We start from the raw sequence: 22,146 nt of genomic DNA, 5'->3' as shown, positions 1-22,146 counted from the left end.
TCTGATCCTGTTCTCAAAAGAAGATTCGCCAGGCCTAGTAAACAATATACTGTATAATAGCACATTGCTAAATAACACACATGTAATATCTAAAAACTTATACCGGCGGGATGAAATTTCTGGGAATGGATTTGTTCCGGGGGGGGGGGGGGGGGGGGAGGGAGGAGGGGGTCGCTAAAACCATTTTTTGATTTCTGGATTGGGTGGGGTTTGATTTTTTTCACCTACGGTACCATTTCTCTCCCAAACTCACCCCCTGTTACATATATGGTGAGTGGTGTAAGAACAAATAGACAGATATGTATGTACTTCTAGGATCTAGAATACATCTACAATAGGAAGTGCCCGAGAACTGGGTGCACCTATGATAGAAAGTATCCCAGAGTGGCGATGGATGCATCCTAAACTTTAATGACACTTTGTGTCGTATTGCACCACATGAAAAATGCCATGTTGGTTGACATGATAGTATTACGTCTCGTTATACGACATCGTGTGTCACGTTACTTTATTTGATACGATGCATTGTATCACATTACAGGAGTACCAATACTAACAACTAAAAAAGTGACAATATGTCAAGACGTTTCGAATTAAATGTATTTGAAGCTGCCAGATATGTCGAAAAGCTAGTTCCTTTCTTATATATCCCTAGCTGTGCCCACGACATATTCACCTTTCTTGTCCTAGGATGGCAGAATTTTTCATTCTGGTGAAACATGTATACGAATCATTTCTTACTTCGATTAGCTTTCTTCATCTACTATATTGCAGTGCCTTTGTTGTTACGATGTGTTCTGCAATGACCTGCAGACATGCATGCCTGTCTGAAGGCACAGGCGTTGCTGCGATCGACAGCTGTATGAAATACAAGGAATATATCCGCAGTTGCGAATGTGATCAGACTCCGACTGCACAATGTGTTGGTGACAACGAAAATTTGTGCCGGCATTGGACTCGAATCCGAATTCCCGCTTTACGTGAGCGGTCGCCTTATCTGCTGCGGGTTTCCGGGTACGCGTCGGCACATCTCCAGCGCACACAGTAACATACGGAAGTTTGGATCAGTCGAGAGGGCGTGCTCGGACGGCAGAGGTAGCTAAGGCGACCACTTGCATAAAGCAGGGAGTTCAGATTGGAGTCCCTGTCCGGCACAAATTTTCGTTGTCATCAATACATCATGTAGCCGGAGTCTGATCACATTCGCAACTGCGGTTATATATAGGTACATAATTGTGACTAAAAGAGGGCTTATGAGGGCTTATGGTTTTATATACTCTTGTTTTTAGTCATCACTCTTCTGACTTGTTTGATACAGCCCGCCACGAATTTCCCTCCTGTACAAATTTCTTCATTTCAGAGTAGCATTTGCAACATAGGTCCTCGTCCTCAATTATTTGCTGGATGTATTTCAGTCTCTGTCTTCTTCTACAGTTTTTACCCTCTGCAGCTCCCTCTAGTACCATCAAAGTCAGCCCTGACGTCTTAACAGGTGTCCTATCATCCTGTCACTTTTCCTTGTCAGCATTTTCCACATATTCCTTTCCTCTCCGATTCTGAGCAGAACCTGTTCATTCCTTTCCTTATCAGTCCACCTAATTTTCAACATTCGTCGGTAGCACAACTTCTCAAATGTTTCGGTTCTCGTCGGTTCCGGTTTTCCCACAGTCCATGTTTCACTACCATACAACGCTGTGCTCCAAATGTAAATTCTCAGAAATTTCTTCCATAAATTAAGGACTATGTTTGATACTAGTTGACTTTTCTTGGCCGGGAATGATATTTTTGTCAGTGGTAGTCTGCTTTCGATGTCCTCCTTGCTCCGTCCGTCACTGGTTATTTTGCTGCCTAGGTAGCAGAATTCCTTCATCTATTTCGTAATCACCATTTATGATGTTTAGTTTCCTACTGTTCTCATTTCTGCTACTTTTCATTACTTACGTTTTTCATCGATTTACTATCATTCCATATTCTGTACTCATTACAATGTTCATTCCATTCAGCAAACTATGTTATTATTCTTCAGTTTCGCTCAGGACAACAATGTCATCAGCGTCAGAGGGTTGTCGTAGCGACATTGAATATTGTAATCCCCAAATTCGCCAAAAATAAGCGAAAAATATGCCTATTCAAAAAGGCAAATGAAATTCACTTGGCCGGTCTGTGTGGCCGAGTGGTTCTAGGCGCTTTAGTCTGGAACCGCGCGATCGCTATGGTCGCAGGTTCGAAGCCTGCCTCGGGCATGGATGTGTGTGATGTCCTTAGCTTAGTTAGGTTTAAGTAGTTTTAAGTTCTAAGGGACTGATGATGTCAGATGTTAAGTCCCATAGTGCTCAGAGCCATTTGAACCATTTTTGAAAATTCACTTGACGCCTTCCTGAGAGACACTCTCCACTCGTTTTAAATTAACATGGTAATTGTAGACCGAATATGGCTTGAATTCAAAGTAGTAGTACCGGACGCAGTTGAGAGACTTATACCAAATAAATTAACAAACGTAGGAGATAATCCTCCTTTGTACACAAAACGGTTCAGGACACTGCTGTAGGAACAACGAAAAAATATGCCAAATTTAAACAGGCGCAAATTTCCAAGATTGCGATCTTTTACGGAAGCTCGAAATTTAGCGTCGGACTTCAATGCGAGATGCTTATAATAGCTTCCACAATGAAACTTTGTCTCGAAACCTGGCAGAGAATCAATGCGTTCCCTGCGTGATAGCAATGGAAATATAATCAACGACAGTGCTGCCAAAGCAGAGTTGCTAAACACTGATTTCTGAAGTTCTTTCACTAAAGAAAACGAAGTAGATATAGAATGAAGAACAGTTGCCAGCATGAGTAATGCAGAAGTAGATATTCTCGGAGTAGTGAAGCAACTTCCTGGCTATACTGTATATCAGTTAGGTTCCTTTCGGAGTAGGCTGATACAATAGCTCCATACTTAGCAATCATATACAACCGTTCGCTCGACGATATATCCGTACCCAAACACTGGAAAGTTGCACTGCTCACACCAATATTCAAGAAAGGTACTACGAGTAATCCACTACATTAGAGGCCCGTATCGTTAACGTCGACGTGCAACAGGATTTTAGAACATATACTGTGTTTGAACATTATGAACTACCTCCAAGAAAACGGTCTATTGACACACAGTCAACATGGGTTTAGAAAACATCTTTCATGTGAAACACAGCTAGCTCTTTCTTCATATTAAGTGTTGAGTGCTATTGACAAGGGATTTCAAATGGATTCCATATTTCTGGATTTCCGGAAGGCTTTTGACACTGTACCACACAATCGGCTTGTAGTGAAATGACGTACTTATGAAATATCGTCTCAGTTATGTGACTAGTTTCGTGATTTCCTGTCAGAGAGGTCACAATTCGTAGTAACTGACGGAAAGTCATCCAAAAAGACAGAAGTGATTTCTGGCGTTCTCCAAGATAGTGCTACAGACCCTTTGTTGTTACTTATCTATGTAAACGATTTGGGAGACAATCTTAGCAGCTGTGTTGTTTGCAGATGACGCTCTCGTTTATCGACTAGTAAAGTCATCAGAAGATCAAAACGTATTGCAAAATGATTTAGAAAAGATGTCTGTATGCTGAATAAATTGGCAATTGACCATAAATAACAAAATGTGTGAGTTCATCCACATGAGTGCTAAAAGGAATCCGTTAAACTTAGATTACACGATAAATCAGTCAAATCTAGAGGCCGTTAGTTTCACTAAATACCTAGGAATTGCAATTACGAACAACTTAAATTGGAGGGAACACATACAAAATGTTGTGGAGAAGGATAATAAAAGACTGCATTTTACTGGTAGCACACTTAGAAAATGTAACTGATCTAACAAATGGGATTGCCTGTACTATGCTTGTCCGTCCTCGTTCAGAATACCGCTGCGCGGTGTTGAATACTTACGAGATAGGACTGACGGTGTACATCTAAAAAGTTCAAAGAAGGGTATCACGTTTTGTATTATCTCGAAATAGGAGAGAGCGTATTTCTTAAATGATACGAGATTTGGGATGGGCATCATTAAAACAAAGGCGTGTTTCGTTGCGGCGGAATCTTCTCACAAAACTTCAACCAGAAACTTTCCTCCTCTGAATGGGAAAATATTATGTTGCCATCGACATACATAGGGAGAAACGGTCAACATAATAAAATAAGGGAAATCAGAGCTCGCACGAAAACATACAGGTACTCGTTTTTTCCGAGCCCTGTACAAGACTGGAATAATAGAGAATTATTGTGAAGGAGGTTCGATGAACCCTCTTCCAGGCACTTAAATGTGATTTACAGAGAATCCATGTAGATGTAGGTGAATCGTACCACTGATACCCTTTCACCTTGTATTTTAATTTTACTCCTGAACCTTTCTTTTATTTCCATCATTGTTTCTTCTATGTACAGTTACATACTACAGTTATAAATTAATTGTTTTATGATATGTGTCGATATGTAACATTTTCTTCATATATGCATTGAGTTTGTTGCACTCACAATCTGAAATGACTATTTGTAACCCTCAATTTTGAAAATAGTCTATTAAAATAATTTTATTTTTTCTAGATTTTGCCTTAAGGTTTCCGGTTACTGTATTTTAAACTTCTTACAAAATGAACTCTATCGCTGCAGGTATTTGACTGATCCTCTGAAAATAGTGTTTGGCCTTTCTCCAAAAAAAGCTCACATGCCGTAAGGCTTGTTCTTGAGTGGTTTATATTATTAATCATTTTCATCGTAACTACTACTCCATGTACGCTGCAAAATGATTTTGTAGCTTCGTCCTGTTATGACTGAGTCCCAACCGCGAGAGTTGAGAAAGTGTGTGATGTAATACATCTCTCAGTCCCCCCTGTGCCACGTGGTGTGTGGTGTGCCCGCAGTGAAGAAGAGCGAGATCGTGCGGTGCTCGGCCATCTTCCAGAAGGCGGAGGCGCTGTACCAGCTGGGCGACTTCGAGCACAGCCTGATGTACCACCACCGAGGCCTGCGCCTGAGGCCTGAGCTCGACGGATTCCGTCTGGGCGTCCAGAAGGCGCAGCAGGCCATCCAGAACACCATCGGCGGTGAGTCTGCGTCCCTCACACAGCACCTCTCTCACTTGTCTCGTGTCCAAAAGCACGGATGTTTAACTGCATGTTCCATTGCTAGTTTGCACAGCATATCAAAGCTACTTACACTGAGGCATGGTGTTTATCTTATTTTAATGTGACCGGTTACATATGCACGAGGGCTGTCCAGAAAGTAAGTTACGATCGGTCGCGAAATGGTAACGACTATGAAAATCCGATAAAGCTTTGCAAAGATGTGTTGGGCAGTGTCTCTAGTATGACTCTATGTAGAATTATGTCGCTCTTTTCATTCCTGGGCTCTTAGTGAGCGCGTAAAGATTTTATAGAAAATAGTGTCTCCCGCCAAGTAAGAGGGCCTGGTGAGAATTTCCCCTGAAGCTATGCAACCAACATTGCAGAACTGTCGTGCGGTTTCTTCTTCACGAGAATTATCAGCCCCATTCTGCAGGGACAATGGAGATGTTCCGCATCGTTTCAATTGGAAATGTTTGGTTACCCACAAATCAGCCCGTAATTGTCTCCCACTGAGATTCATCTCTGCACAAATGAACCGCTGGCTATGAAGACAACATTTTGGCACAGACAACGAGCTTTAGGCCAGCGCAGAGAACTGGTGGAAAGCACTGGCGGCTGCCTTCTATGATGAGGGTATTGGAAAGTTAGTACAACGCTACGACAGATGTCTGAGTGAGAACGGTGACTACGTAGAGAAGTAGCTGAAAAGTGTAGCTAACTGTTACAAATGAAACATTTCTGATTTTCACTGTGATTTCGCGATCAATCGTAACTTACTTTCTGGACATCCCTCGTATTTATCCGACAGTAAACAATAACGAGTTTAACAACAAGGAACAGTGTATAGTTCATAGGTACTGTACAGGCTACAATTTACAACATAGTCGTAGCATAGGTCTGTTTTGGCTCAGATGGACGTTCCCATAAAACGTTCTGCCCATAGGTATCAAAAGTAGCCGTACTGTTTGTCGCGAATTTTATACCGCAAGGTAAGTAGTCAATGATTATTCTAGCAGAGTTATCACGCCTTTCTAAACTAAATTTCAGAGAAAAATAATAACATGGTTTCTCCGCTAAATTATCTTCGCCCTACATTGTAGGTTATTTACAAGAGTTTTCACGAGGGATTATTAAGTGGTTTTTTGCAAGCGATATCTCATTTGGTGCTTAACAGTCTAGGTACACCATTGGTAATTTTAGCGCTAACAACTTTTTCACCATCAATCAGTGAGCATAGTTCTCTCATTTTTATTGAATAATGCCCTACAGAAACATATTGTGGTTTAGTCCAGCGATAACAGTTTCTACTATGCAACAGCGTGGAGCAAGAACAGGCTACGACGCTCTAAGCAGTTGGTATTTTTAAGTTAAGCATCGCTGTCAGTATAATCTGAGACAGTTGTTTACAGTTTCCTTTTTTATTGTTTGTCTATTGGAATTAATTTCAGAATTCGTATCATCTTCAGGGGCTGGGTTCAAATAAATCGATCTCAAGAGAGGGGTTCCCAAGAATGGATGTCTTGCGGGAAGGCGGTGGGAATGGAATGCCAAAGTGTCAAAGACTGGTCAGAATATTCGACGAAATTCAAGAATTCTACAATGTTCCGAAACATTTCAGAATTTTGCAGGACCTTTGAGAATGTGCTCGTGTGACCTGGAATGTTCTCAGAAGAAAACTAAGCAAAATAAAGAACAAGTGAAGTATGTTTCTTTCAGCTACTTAAAAACAAAGGAAATGGAACTATTGTTAGGAGCCTACAAAATATCCCTTTCCAGAAATTGTATTTTTGTAATAGTTTTGCTTTACAACCCCTTGCTTTCAGTGAAGCAAACTCTGTGATTACGTCATTGAACTCAAGTGCAGTCGTATTTTATGGACAAGATAAGTAACGTGCACTTCTGCCGTGAATAAATACAAGGTAAGTGCACTTGGGCAAGTTTAAATATAAATTTCCTTGCTGATGAGGTTTATTATTGTAGAATGGGCATAAGCAAATTGTTAGCCGGAAAGGTCGAGTGCTTCCGTGTAATTTTTTTGCTATCGTAAAATAGCTGGAATTGTGTTCACAATTTGTTGCAGCCACCGACTCTATCATAAACGTCCTGAAAGCTATTCGATGTTTGGGGAATGCTGCCTTATACCATACAAAAAAATCTTTAAGACATCCAAATGGGAAGCTGTGTCAATGTTCTTATGTGAAGCTGTTTCAATGTCCTTCATCACCTCTTTCACATGAAACTTGAAAATAGTCATATAGTCACTTGGTACAACGATAAATCTAAATTAATAATAAAACTTTAAAATCGTTGTGTTTGTCTGTCTGTCTTTGAACATATTAATCTCCAGGACCTATAGACGGATTTCAATGTGATTTAACTGGTTAATTCAGCGTGCTTGGGGCCAAGGTATAGGCTTTATTTTATCATGATCTGATAACGAAAAGAAGGTACCCATAATATTGTAAATATATATATACCTGTGATTCCACCGAAACCACTGCACCAGTATCAACGTACCGCCTATTGGCTAGAAAGAGTCGCTGTGGGGGCAAGAACCGCCTACCTATAAAAGGGGCGAGGATGGAGTCGAAAAACAAATGTAGACCACGACGCACGAATGCCGACATTTTCTTCATTCACTATTTGAAAACGAGAGCACTTAGTGACTTCTCACAAATTTTAGACATAATTTCAACCTTTACGGAACTTTTTATCGCTTATAAGCCACAGAAACTGTTGAGAGGAGAAAAGTTTATCTCTTACTACATTTCCGCTGTTCATGCAGTAAAGCTGTCTGATTAGGCATGATCTCTTGATGCTTAAATTTATTACTTCTTTTCTGCTAACTTTATTCGCAAGACATTTATTAGACAGTTTCAACATCTGGCCCTGAATGTACCTACAAAAATGTACGACTCAAAGAGAAAGGAAGAAGGTTGTGTACAGAGAAAGATAACAGGATGGGCAAGGAGAGGAGGGAGGGGGAAAGGGGGATGAACATCTAGAGGAAAGAGGATACAGACAGAGAGAGGGTGAGGAAGAAATGGACAAAGAAAGAGAAGAAGGAGTAGCAGTTGGACAGAGAGAGGGGTGGGAGGAGATGGGCAGAGAGTGGGGGTTGGAGGAGGTGCATATATAGAAGGGGAAAAAGATGGACAGAGAGGGGGCAATGGAGATGGACAGAGACCGGGGGAAGAGGAAGATGAACTAATAGAATTAAAATAAATACCTATTTTGGAAACACCGAGTACTCAGCTAGTTCATAATACACACATCAAAAAAAGTTTTGCATCACCCCTATTCCCAGAACTCCTGAAGACAAACGTTGACTGTGGATATTGCGTCACAGACATAGTCCCTTTGACTGTTCAGAGATGGCACCAAACCCGCTCAAAGATGTAAACAATCATGCATGAGCAGCGCCTATTAGATGGAGGGGGTCCGACAGCCGATCATTTCCAGTCATTCCACCAGGAAGGAGGTAATGGTCGCGTGTTGTCTGTAGTTCAACCATGCCCATACGGTCAATACCGCGGTTCAATCGCGTCCACATTGTTATTTTGTGGCTGGAAAGGCTCTCAACAAGGGAAGTGTCCAGGCGTCTCGGAGTGAACCAAAGCGATGTTGCTCGGACGTGGAGGACATACGGAGAGACAGGAACTGTCGATGACTTTCCTCGCTCAGGCCGCCCAAGGACTATTACTGAAGTGGGTGACCACTATCTACGGATTATGGCTTGGAGGAACCCTGACAGCAACGCCATCATGTTCAATAATGCTTTTCGTGCAGCCACAGTACATGTTACGACTCAAACTGTACGCAATAGAATGGATGATGCGCAACTTCACTCCCGACGTCCACGGCGAGGTCCATATTTGCAACCACGACACCGTGTAGCGTGGTACAGATGGGCCCAACAACATGCCGAATGCACTGCTCAGGATTGGAATTACGTTCTCTTCAATCAGACAATCGTCGGAGACGTGTTCACACACTGTCAAGTGAGTGCAGAAATGTGGAGGTTCCCTGCTCTTTTGGGGCAGCATTATGTGGGACCGACGTACACCATTGGTGGTCATGAAAGGCGCCGTCACGGCTGTACGATACGTGAATGCCATCCTCCGACCGATAGTGCAACCATATCGCAGCATACACTTCTTTCGCTACAGGGCTCTTCTCTATTTCTACATTAAGATGTTCGGAAACAATCTGTTTCTTGTCAGTATGTTCCTGTTCTCTGGAACTGATTCTACTCAGAGCATCTGAATTACTGTTTATCCTTCCTCGTTTGTAGATTGCCTTTTAATCGTAATGTTCTAGCTTCGATCTCCATTTCAGGGGTCTCGAACTCAGATCCTTCACACTAGAGATGCATGATGGCTTGCGAGCTGTTGCCAATGTCAACCCACGTTCATAATGTATGGTCGGAACTGCTTCAATGCACATACTATAGTCAGTACTATCCTACAAGTTAATTCCTCCTTGTACAATAACATGTATGCATATGCAACTTGCAATTCTTTGGCAAATATCTGGCCTCGTGACAAAACTGCCCTCAAAGCTTCGTAGCTTCCGTCTGTCATCAGACTGAATGGCTTCTCAAAAATCAGAATACTGAGGGGCCTTCAGTGCCTCTAACGCATTGTCTGGCCTTCTGCCCCATTCATACACTACTCTAGTTTAACAGTTGGTTAAGTGGCTTCGATATTCGCTAAATTTAGTAGTAAATCTCCAGTGCTACCCGATTAAGCCTAAAAATACTTTCGTTTCATTTGTTGTTATTGCCTCAATAAAGAACCCTACATTTTCCACCTTACTCACGCAGATTTTTCCTACATGTTTCTGCTTGGCAATGGCACACTAGACTTGCTCTGTGCTGGCACACACCTTCGTTGTGGTCCCTGGTATAGAGCCCCGTTTGCTTACATTTAAAGCGCATTACACTCTTTGCTCTCGTACGTGATTCACAATTACCTGGAAGATTGCATCATAGTTTTAAAAAAGGATTTTTAACGGCGTTTTATCGGAGGGCTGTAAGCGCATAGTGGCTTTCATCGACTGTTTTAAGCAAGGGGAAAAAATCTAGTGCTCCGTAATTTTCAAGGATTTTGTCATTAAAATTCACCAACAAAGCCACTTCACGGGGTACTATGTAGAGCTGAGGGCAGTCAAGAAGGCACTGGAGTGGATGAGAAATCTGGGTGGAGAGAGGTTTCTTGTCTGCACGGGCGCTCTTAATACAGTACATGCTATTCAGGAAATGTTTCCAAGCAGATACGATAATTTAGATGGTCCAGGACAATACCTACCTCCTGCGCAGGGGGGAGAAAGAAGAAGCGATCCGTGGAGAAATGAGAACCGAGGAAAATGAGGAACCTGATGGAGCAGTGAAAGCAGCCTGCCAGTAAAATACCACAGTTCAACTTAACGTCCTCAGACAGTCGGTCATGTCACGAGCGACAAAGAGTGTCGTCGCTGAGTGGAAAATACAGAGCTGGAAGCGGCTAACAATAACCTATGGCCAGGGTAACCAACTATTCGATCGTAGCACATGTTCTTTCGATCTCTGAGAAGGGACGAAGTAGTCCACACTCAATTCTTATCAGACACTTCCTTGTGATACATGTTTATAGCTTGTGGCTTGGAGGTCCACCGGAATGCGGTGTTTGCGGCGTCCCAACCACGGTGCATGATGTTTTAATGTTGTGTGTTTTGTATGCTGTTATGATGGAGCCTTTGTTCTACCGAAGGACTTAATGTTAGGTGATGAGGAAACAGTAGCAAGTAAATATGTGATTGCAGGCTTTCTCAGCATACTACAATGATAAAATCCTTTCAGATGATCAACCGACTGGTGGTGTTGTCGTGTCGCTATGTTTCAATGAGTTTTGGACCCACAATCTTCAGGCAAAAATGGATTCGTCTGAGGATGATGGGTACGAAACTCATCAAAATCTTGCGTTAAGACTATGTCACCACTCAGCTGATCACCCAAGAGAATTTTATCAATAACAAGTATCTATTGACATTTTATCTGGCTTGAGGACTCCTGCCCAATTTAATCGGACAAGGGTTTAATTTTGGGGGCGGTCGCGGACTCATATTATTCATTTTGTGATCAACTAGTCATCTGAATGCCCTTCATTATTACATATGAGGACGGTATGAATAGATATACTTGAGATTGCAAGTAAAATGTTTTTTCACTGTGAATGCAGCTACATGGCCTTTGCTTTTCGTTTTCACAAACATAACTACGCATACACAGGTCGTACGATCTTGAGGAAGGGCGATAACGATCACGCTTTTCAGTGCCCAATAGTTATGAATCCAACCATCCATATGTAAAGCACTTGAGATCTTTTACACCTCTAGTTGATCTTACACACCCAAATCTTTTGCAGAACAATTCCCCTGTCCATCATCGAGAGTAATGTACTCTTTTCTTGCAGTGCGAGTTCTGCCACAGCCACTAGTCCTGCCTTATCACCACATATTTTCACAGTTGTTTGCTCTCTATCACGACTTAGCTCCTGTATGAAACACTATCTACGGGGTAAACAAGCTCCATTGTTTGTTTTAAGCATTCCTTGCTGGACACACTACCAAAACCTTCCGTGAAGTCTTTTTTCCATTTCATTTGTCATGTTTGTCCATATCTGAATCAGTTTCCATTGCCATTCCTTGGTTTGGAAAATTTAACTTGTATAATAGCCCATAGTTCACTTGCTAGAATAATCCTCTTTGAGGAACCATTTATTTTCTTCCCAAGTACCTGACCTTTCCTATACTTGGAATCTTGCCGTCACTATCCTTATAATTTTCGCTTTCACGAATTTAAACAGAATTTTCTGTTCCTCTTGCTTAACTAGGTAGAGTTCAGAATGATCATTTATGATACATGGCCCAAGATCGCTATTCTTACCGTCAAAAGATTCTCATAATGTATATAAAGCGTACATAGAACTTATTTCCCTACTTCCTGAAGAGCTTACTTCACTAGCAGAAGCCATTCCGACCAGAGCAATTTAGACAAATTATTATAACAATCTACACTATATTTACATTACTGCTGTGTCACACTGGGATGACCTGTGGTGAGCTGTGTAGCTGTTCAGTGTGATGCATCTGCTGTCGTACCTGTTGGACTTGTGAAACATCAGCTGCTGCAGCTCTTGAGCTTTACCAAACATATTGCTTGGAGCCCCAGGCCTCAAACTCTGCGATAACCAGCTGCCTCTGAGGATGCCCTCTGCCTGCTGCTCCTGCCGCTGACTGCTGTCACATCCGTGCGGTTCTCAGCCTAGAGACATCTCTGATGCCTCCTTGGAATGGTTCTTACCTACACTGATGTCTGCTGCAATTATCGATTTCTTCTGTCCTATGCTCTATCAATTCATAAAGTTGAATTCGCTACAACTTCCTGCATGTATTATAGTCATGGTAACAAAACCAGTCTCCAAACTTCCTGTAGGTGTAATAGTCACCTATCAGTTCTTAATCAATGGCCTTATGACCTACATGATACCAACACCATGATTGGCACCATTGTCATGTTTCATTATTTTGTAATTTTCAACTTGATGTTCACTTATATTCTGGTGAGTATTTTTATTGTCTCACTATAGGTGCTAGTAGTGCTCCATAAGTTCCTCATAATGACCTGCAAATCAATGTCGTAACTGCATGAGAATGCAGTCTTTCACGAACTCGCTGGTGTACAAAACAGTTTGAAACTGTTGGCAGAATATTTTGTTAATGAAACACTAAAGTTGTTCCGACATTTTATGACGACCATCTACTTCTTGTATGGCTGCAACTTTTATGAAACAATGGAAAAAATGGCTCTGGGTTCTCTGCTGTCTCTATCAATGGCCAATTTTTTTATGAACCATTTTGAGGAACATGCATTAAATCTGGCTGCCCTTCATCCATCTTCATTTTATCGTTATTTTGATGACACGTTTATGGTCCGGCCACATGGCGTAGAAGCTCTTCATCACTTCCATTAACATGTGACGAGCATGTGCGAGACATGCAGTTCAGTGTTGAGACAGAGAAAGAGGAAAGGCTGCTGTTTTTAGATGTTTTGGTACAACGGAAGTTGGATGAACGTCTCGTCCATTCAGTGTAGCGCCATGTGATGCACATCGATTGATACCTTAGCACTCAGTGTTTTCACCAACCACTCCGGAAGAGAGCAGTTTTGAATACTCTGGTACACAAAGTAAAAACTGTTTCTGACGACTACCACTTGGATTCTGAAAGTAAACATCTGCTGTACGTGATCCAAAAGAATGGCTATGTATCACATGACATGAAGTCAGTGTGCTCCAAACAAAGGAAATGTGAAAATGCTGAACATTCACGTTATTACTGCTGACTGCCCCTGACTGCATTCCTTCCCTTCTTTGGCGCTGTATCCAGCAAAATAGGTAGAGTCCTTTGAGGATGTTATCAGATCTATTTTCCGAAGTCCTAAGAAGATAAAGTAGATGCTACGAACTGTAAAGGACAGTCCTGGTCTCAGGTTCCCTTGGATTTACAAGCTCCATTGTTAACGAGGAAGCAGTTACATCGGTCAGTCCGTTAGCACCATTTCCGACCACTATGCAGAATTTTTTCCTTTATTGAGTTTCGATTCCCCCTGAAGGGGGCGGGATGACAGCAGCTTAGTACGCCGCTGTTCAGCCTACAGAATTTGTTTTAAAAAATGAAGATAATAAATAATAAAAGCAGGCAATAAAATCGGTGAAGTAAATGGTAAAATTACGGAAAATTGTGGAACATAAAACATAAAACAATAGGTTGGTGATGCTAATAAAATACACAGAAGCAGACAGTTAAAATAATAGACAGACAATTAAAAAACTCGGCGACAGTCTGCTTTCTGTTCGCAAGAGATATAAATATCAGATCCAGCGACAGCATGATATCTGTTCTCAACACTTTGGAAAGACGCACAACACTTAACACTCACTTGAACACTGCACTAAAAAGTTGGCACAAATAAGACACACCACAGCCGAGGGTAGATGGGGGAAACCTGGACGGATGGCGGGAAAGAAAGGGGGGGAAGGAGAGGCAAAACGAAGTGGTGGGGGAAAGGGGGTAGGAGCTGACGGAGGACGAGGACTCATAAGAGCGGGGTGGAGAACTGAGCAGATGCGAGAGGGAGTGGGGAAAGGTAGTGGAGGGGAATGCAAAAGGAGTCAGGGGGGGCAGGAGAAGGGAGGCAGAGGGAGGGTAGGCAGGGAAAAAACAGGATGGAAGGGGGGGGGGAAGAGGGAGCCCAGGGGAAGGACAGAGGAAAGGAGGGGGAGATGAGGATCCTAGTTGATAGGAGCGATAAATGGAGGGAGAGAGGGGAGAGGGGAACTGTGCAGAGCATCAACGGCACATTAAAAATCGAGAATGGGAGAAAATGCTGTTGAGCACAGCCTCCCAAACACAAAATACTATTTGACGGAAAAAAGGTTTGTCCCAAGCTCCTACAGGCTGGGATTTGATAATTAAAGAGGCTGTAGAAGTAAGAAAGTGCGAAAAATCTTCAAATGTGACAGGAGATATAATGTTAGCAGCGCATGAAAGCGAGCACTCCATGCCGAGAAGAGCCAGTGATATTGGCCGTAATTATTATACTATGGTGGGATCAGTGGCGCCACTAGTGCGGACATTGACCCCATCTGCGACGATATTACGTAATCACTGGGGAATTAGAAACCATCTATGGGATATAAGAGGCCACCACAGCAGCAGTTTTGACATCAGTTGATCCTGAAGAAGAATGCGGAGGTAATCGCCGAAAGCTCGAAGTTTTATCCTGAAGTGATGTGGCATGAAGTCCTAGAGTATTGTATTCACCTACTTGCATGCATTTCTATGCTACACCAAAAATGGTTCAAATGGCTCTGAGCACTATGGGACTTAACATCTGAGGGGAATGCAAAATGACTTTGGGGGGAAAGGGGGGGCAGGATGGGAGAGGGGTGGAGAGGGAGCCCGGGGGAAGGACAGAGGAAAGAAGAGGATCATAGTTGATAGGAAGGATAATTGGAGGGAGAGAAGGCATCATCTGTGAGGGGAAACTGTGCAGACCATCAATGGCACATTGGAACTCAGAACTACTTAAAACTATCTGACCTAAGGACATCACACACATCCGTGCCCCGAGGCAGGATGCGCACCTGCGATCATAGCAGTCGCGTGGCTCTGGACTGAAGCGCCTAGAACCGCTCGGCCACAGCGGCTGGCCATGCTACACCAATTTATAATTTCACAGAAAATTAATTCATAACAATTTCCTGAACACAGCCACACAGGCCAAAGAAATACTGCACAACAAAAAAATACAGACATGATCTAGCTACTGAGGGGTCAGTTATCAGTTGTATGTATGTATGTATTAACCTGGGGACCTACAAACGACGGAGAAGCTTCGTCCCGTCTTAGCCCTCAGTGGTTCACAACCCCACAACAGGCCACAGCAGTCCACCGCACCCCAGCACCGCCCCACTCCGAACCCAGGGTTATTGTGTGGTTCGGCCCCCAGTGGACCTCCTGGGAATGTGTCATACCAGACGATTGTAACCCGAAATGTTTGAGTGATGGAGTATTTATGGTGTACGCGTATGTGGAAATGGTTTTTGTGCAGCAATCGCCGACACAAAGTAACTGACGCAGAATAAGAGGAACCAGACCGCATTCGCCAAGGTAGATGGAAAACCGCCTTGAAACCCATCCACAGGCTGGCCGGTACATCGGACCTCGACACTAATCCGCCGGGCGGATTCGTGCCGAGCACCGGCACGGTTTCCCGCTCGCGAACCAGCAGGTTAGACCTCGCAGCTAGCCGGGTGGGCCAGCTATTGGTTACTCATTGTTTACGCTGTTAGCGATTTAATTCTGATCGTATTTTGTCTCACGAGAAAGTTTGACCGTCGGATGAATAGGCGTTTTTACGTGACAAACCGCAGTAGTAAACTTTGACTGACGTGTTTGTCCCTTTCACGCTGGCAGGGAAGACGCTGCTGCTCACGCCGGAACCGCCCGAGCCGCCTCCGGCGCTGTCGCAGACGCCGCCAGACGACAGCAGGCAGGAGACGGCGGCCACGTCGGTGCCGAGCTCGGGGTCGGCGGCGGGGCGCCGCAGCGCCAGCGCCAGCGCCGCGGCGCTCCACGGCCACGCCCCCAGCAGCCGGCCGGCGTCGGGCAGCGCCTGCACGGGGGACCCCGCGGCGCGCCGTCTGCTGGGCGCGCTCTGCGTCGACAAGCAGTACCTCGAGCAGCTGCTCCAGAACCCCGGTCAGTCTCGTCCCACCTCCAGCCCACTCCCACAAAACCTTGCGTATCACTGCCAAACAGTGGCAAAAGCGACATATTAATATTCTACCCGGCACATACCGAGAACGAGTGTGGCGTAAATATTGCTTGGACGACCCTGAAAGAGTGCTTGCGAGTCTTATTTTCTGTTCGCATTTCTCATGGAAGAGGTGAACTGCTGAAATGAGAATATTAGCAGAAAATTACACTACTGGTCATTAAAATTGCTACACCACGAACACGACGTGCTACAGACGCGAAATTTAGCCGCTAGGAAGAAGATGCAGTGATATGCAAATGATTAGCTTTTCAGAGCATTCACACAAGGTTGGCGCCGGTGGCGACACCTACAACGTGCTGACATGACGAAAGTTTCCAACCGATTACGCCGGCCACGGTGGCCGAGCGGTTCTAGGCGCTTCAGTCCGGAACCGCGCGACTGCCACGGTCGCAGGTTCGAATCCTGCCACGGGCATTCATGTGTGTGATGACCTTAGGTTAGTTGAATTCAAGTAGTTCTAGGTTCCAGCGCACTGATGACCTCAGATGTTAAGTCCCATAGTGCTCAGAGCCATTTGAATCCAACCGATTTTTCATACACAAACAGCGTTTGACTGGCTTTACATGGTGAAACGTTGTTGTGATGCCTCGTGTAAGGAGAAGAAATGCGTACCATCACGTTTCCGACTTGGATAAAGGTCGGATTGTATCCTATCGCGATTGCGGTTTATCGTATTGCGACATAGCTTCTAGCGTTGGTCGACATCCAATGACTGTTAGCAGAATATTGAATTGGTACGTTCAGGAGGGTAATACGGAATGCGTTGCTGGATCCCAACGGCCTCGTATCACTAGCAGTCGAGATGACAGGCATCTTGTCCGCGTGGCTGTAACGGATCCCTGAGCCAACAGATGGGGACGTTTGCAAGACGACAACCATCTGCGCGAACAGTCAGATGACGTTTGCAGCAGCATGGACTATCAGCTCGGAAACCATGGCAGCGGTTACCCTTGACGCTGCATCACAGACAGGAGCGCCTACGATGGTGTACTCGACGACAAGCCTGCATGCGCGAATGGCAAAACGTAATTTTTTCCGATGAATCCAGGTTCTGTTTACAGCATCATGATGGTCGCATCCGTGTTTGGCGACATCGCGGTGAACGCACATTGGAAGCGTGTATTCGTCATCGCCATACTGGCGTGTCACCCGGCGTGATGGTATGGGGTACCATTGGTTACACCTCTTGGTCACCTCTTGTTCGCATTGACGGCAGTTTGAACAGTGGACGTTACGTTTCAGATGTGTTACGACCAGTGGCTCTATCCTTGAACAACGGCTCTGAGCACTATTGGACTTCTGAGGTCATCAGTCTCCTAGAACTTAGAACTACTTAAACCTAACTAACCTAACGACATCACACACATCCATTTCCGAGGCAGGATTGGAACCTGCGACCGCAGACTGTAGCGTCGAGAACCGCTCGACCACTCCTACCGGCCCTCTACCCTTCATTCGATCCCTTAGAAGCCCTACATTTCAGCAGGATAATGCACGACCGCATGTTGCCGGTCCTGTACGGGCCTTTCTGAATACAGGAAATGTTCGACTGCTGCCCTGACCAGCACATTCCCCACATCTCTCATCAATTGAAAACGTCTGGTCAATGGTGGCTGAGCAACTAGCTCCTCACAATACGCCAGTCACTACTCTTGATAAACTGTAGACTTCATCCAAGTTCTGTTTGACTCAATGACCAGGCGTATCAAGGCCGTTATTATGAGCAGAGGTGATTGTTCTGGGTACTGATTTCTCAGGATCTATGCACCAAAATTCCGTGAAAATGTAACCACGTGTCAGTTCTAGTATAATATATTTGTCTAATGAATACCCGTTTATCATATGCATTTCTTCTTGGTGCAGCAATTTTAATGGCCGGTAGTGTAGTTCTGAAATATTCTGTTAGGTCTGCGTGAAATAATTTTGTCTAGAATTATTTTAGTGTAGGATTCACATTATAGGGCTGCAGAGCAGAAAGAGCGGATGTTACTCTAGCAGAAGAACCAGAGGAGGTTTTGAAGAGATGGTAAGATTATAATGAATGTCTGTATAAGGGGGATGAAAGACAAAGCGAAATTAAGGTTGAAGAGGAGCAATATGTGCCTGAAGATGGAAAGGGATTCACCATCTTGGAAACAGAAGTAGAAGCCTCGAAACCACATTGTCTCGCTGGTAGTAATTTCTTCACTATGGGTATAGCACGATTTGCGAGAATTCGAGTAATTAATTTTTACAAGCTAGACAGTGACGATATTTTGTGGCGGTTAGTGCAGTCTGTGCGATATCCTTTCCTGTGGATGGGAACCACTAAACTATTTCTGAAATGAGGAAGCATTTCTACAGTGTTCCAAATTTTGGCAATCAGTTTTTACCTCCTCACCAACTTCTTTGAGAGCTTCTTGTGGTGTACCTTCAGGATCAGTTGCCCTGTTGCTTGACTGGCAGCTGTCTTAACTCCAATTCTAGTGGGAAATGAAGCTGATCTTTGATGGTTGGTTATTCCATTACAGAAGATCTTCAAAATGTCACTTCCACCTGTTCATGATGGTACACTGGTATTTTAGAAGTATACACTTATCACTGGACCAAAGGGGATTCCTATCAGAGCTGGTTTACCATACATCACTTTTGTGGCTCTGAAGTACTACCGTATATTTTTGCCTGCAAGATATGGTCATTATTCAACTTTTATTAATCAACACGCTTTCTTCTGCGCACAGTAGTGCTTTATACATTTGCTTTAGCAAGACGCAAGGCTTCTTTATAGTGAGTCAGTTCATGTTTTTTCACCAAGCTTTTTTCAAGGCTATCCTCTTCTCTGAGACCTTTACTTCAATCTCTTCATTTTTTATGTCCCAGTTTCTTTCCAGATGTCAGAAATAGTGGTCTTCAAACTGTCCCAGTGTTGTGTTACATCGTGATGACATTCCTTCGACAGTGTCTGATGAAGCTGTTTTCAGTATTATAAGGCCTGTGTAAAAAACACTGATTTATTATTTAACTCAAATACCAAGCCCTCACACGACCGTTGTACGAATGGGATTATTGAAAAACGCCACATGCTCATTTTGTGATAAAATTGAGTAACCTAGAATTTTGCACTTAAAGCATGTTCACCGATCGTCATATAGAGAAACTCCTTATGTTCCGGCATTTTCTGTGTTATCGGCCACTGTATAACCTAAACTAAAGATAAATCCCACAAGTAAAAAATATATGGTCTTTCTAAAAGTTTTAGGTTTCAGCGCTGTCGTATACAGAATCAGTAATCGATATTGTCACTTACTTTTTGCCTTGATCAATTTCTATTGTTATTGGTTCTGAGATGTTAGACAATGGTGACGCTACAGACAAATGTCAGAAATTACTTGCAGTTAAAGAGAAAACACACACATTGTGCCATTGCAGGCCTCTCGTTTGATTTTATGCAGAACATTCTGTTATCTCAGATACCAAAATTGGACACGTATTACTTGCGTCACCTATTAGTTAATGTTTTTATTGTGCATGACTTGGGAGTGGAGGTGCCAGGTTTTACCTCTGTCATCACGGAATAGTAAACTACAATGAAATCTGTTAATTTCCTTTTGATTAAATAAATAAAAATTTTTGGCAACATTATAAGTAGCTTTTCTTGTTCTCTGATTGCTGTGGAGGACAAAATAAAAAGCATGCAAAGCTGAGATTTTTTAAAATTCTTGTAACTCAGGGAGGAATTCAGTTACTCACCAATGAGATCATTCTTTCCTTCCGTCTGACAGAGATTCACCATAGAAAAAAGGAAAATTAGAAAGATGGATACGACATTTTTCTTGAAATAATGCGCACAATTAATAATAGGGCCATGCACAAAGAAGACGTTTGAAGCGAAAATACGAGAAACAAAAAATGTGCTAAATTTTAAGGAATGGTGGCCAAAGAAGTACCAACTTTACGAAAACTTCACGGACTGAAGCCCACAGAACTGAACCTGAAGGAGTCCGTAGAAAAATTGTTCTGTCTATAAGATCTGCCTCTAAATGGCATCTCTTCATATATGAACAAGAATATATAGCAGAAAAAAATAAAAAAAAGGTTACCACATTGTAGTTTTATGAAAAAATGAATAGTAAAAATTAAAGCAACCAGTGTTTTTTTTTTCTAGATAAACGTGGGCCCATGCACATTACACTGTGATTAAATTTGGTAATGGTGATTCTGTAGGAAAAGTATTTTCAAAAAAAGTGCCGGTCGATGCTTAATTGTTGTGCTACGCAGGTTCAGTGGCATATAGACGCGTAGCTTGTAAGGGTACTCGAGTGCACGTAATTACAGCCTCCGCTCCCTTCTTCTCAGTGGTGATCACTACAGTGCCAAAGTGGTGAGGTCTTGGGTATGCTTTGCCACGCCCTTGAACCCGTAAGAGCATCTAGTTTACTTGTTCACTTCGTTCTCCTTCTTTTACGACCAACTGCAACAAATTGACTGTGAACGATGGGCTACCAATGACAGCCTGACGACTATCACCAAATGATTAGTCATATTCATAGTTTATCAGACTGACTCGTTTTAAGTAGGGAAGTTGTTCACGGTTCTTACTGCCTTCTGGAAGTAATGAAATCTACGCATTGATCCAGCACTATAAATACTTTAACTCTGTCCCAGACTTCCCTAATTCTTCCCACAGTCAATAGGCGTTAGGTAACAATCTTTCCTCACATCTTTCACTATTATAAAAAGTCTAAAAAGGCATACTTTTTTCTATTTTAATTCGTATTCGTTGCTGTACTCAGTTATATTAGTAGGTACTTTAGATGCAAACAATTTGCGTGCTACATGTTGCTGACATCTTTATATATAAATGTGAAAAATGTTGTTTTGAATACAGTTTTAGATCAAATTTAAAAAAAAAATTATTGAGCTAATGGTCCCACATTAAAAGATCAAAGGTACTACATTTTAGTTTCCATACACCTCGAACAGATGTGAAAATTAAATTTATTCCGTTTTAAATTCTGATTAACTGTCTACTTGTATTTCAGATATTAAATGCCTGCGTCAAGAAGCTGCGAGTCACATCTTGACGGAGGCGGAGGAAGGCATCGAATTCCTCAAGACCAGAGAAGAATTCTGGCGACAGCAGAGGCCTATACAAGTGAACAACAAAAAGAAGAAGAAGCATTAGAAGTAGATGTACCTGGTCACGACACGCACTGAATTCTGTAAACTTAGTGTACAGTTTTCACCTTAGCTGGACCGAACCTACAGACTCAGAAGATTCGTAAAGTGTTTGCAAGAGTTCTCCATAATGATGACTGATGTTTCATTTTCGATATTCCATTCCAGAGATTTCTAGACGGTATTAAGAAGAACGGATGTTCTCTTGATCTTTATGTCTGATTCCAACAAGGAATCTGTATGTAACGGTTACGTAACTATCTACATTCGTATGGTGGTAGTGGATTTTCTTAGCATCGAGTCAGTTTCCACACATTGATGTTAAAGGAACTCAGTAATTGATAACTGCTGACTTTTGCGTGTTCGTTCGATGAATAACTACGCACTTGATGTAGGAGCTTCCATGAACGCCAGTCGAAAGACAAAATGTCATGATACTAAATTGTTTCTTGTCAATCTTCCAAACGTACAAATATTTAAGTACTAATGATTATTTATA

General features: G+C 42.8%; 1 protein-coding gene across 1 annotated transcript in view; it reads left to right on the top strand.

Moving 5' to 3' along the window:
• The window catches only part of LOC126335792 (outer dynein arm-docking complex subunit 4-like), a 71,021-nt gene extending 48,886 nt beyond the window's left edge, over positions 1 to 22,135 (top strand). Inside the window, exons 4-7 of the mRNA XM_049999256.1 lie at positions 4,912 to 5,086; positions 16,127 to 16,238; positions 16,305 to 16,411; positions 21,512 to 22,135. Coding sequence (XP_049855213.1) covers positions 4,912 to 5,086; positions 16,127 to 16,238; positions 16,305 to 16,411; positions 21,512 to 21,654 — 537 coding nt within the window. The 3' untranslated portion in view covers positions 21,655 to 22,135. The remainder of the gene's footprint in view (positions 1 to 4,911; positions 5,087 to 16,126; positions 16,239 to 16,304; positions 16,412 to 21,511) is intronic.
• The last annotated feature ends 11 nt before the right edge of the window (positions 22,136 to 22,146 follow it).

Source organism: Schistocerca gregaria, chromosome 2 (assembly GCF_023897955.1).
Source record: "Schistocerca gregaria isolate iqSchGreg1 chromosome 2, iqSchGreg1.2, whole genome shotgun sequence".
Lineage (NCBI taxonomy): Eukaryota > Metazoa > Arthropoda > Insecta > Orthoptera > Acrididae > Schistocerca > Schistocerca gregaria.
Note: the sequence above shows the minus strand (reverse complement) of the source record. Positions and strands in the feature narration are given on the sequence as shown.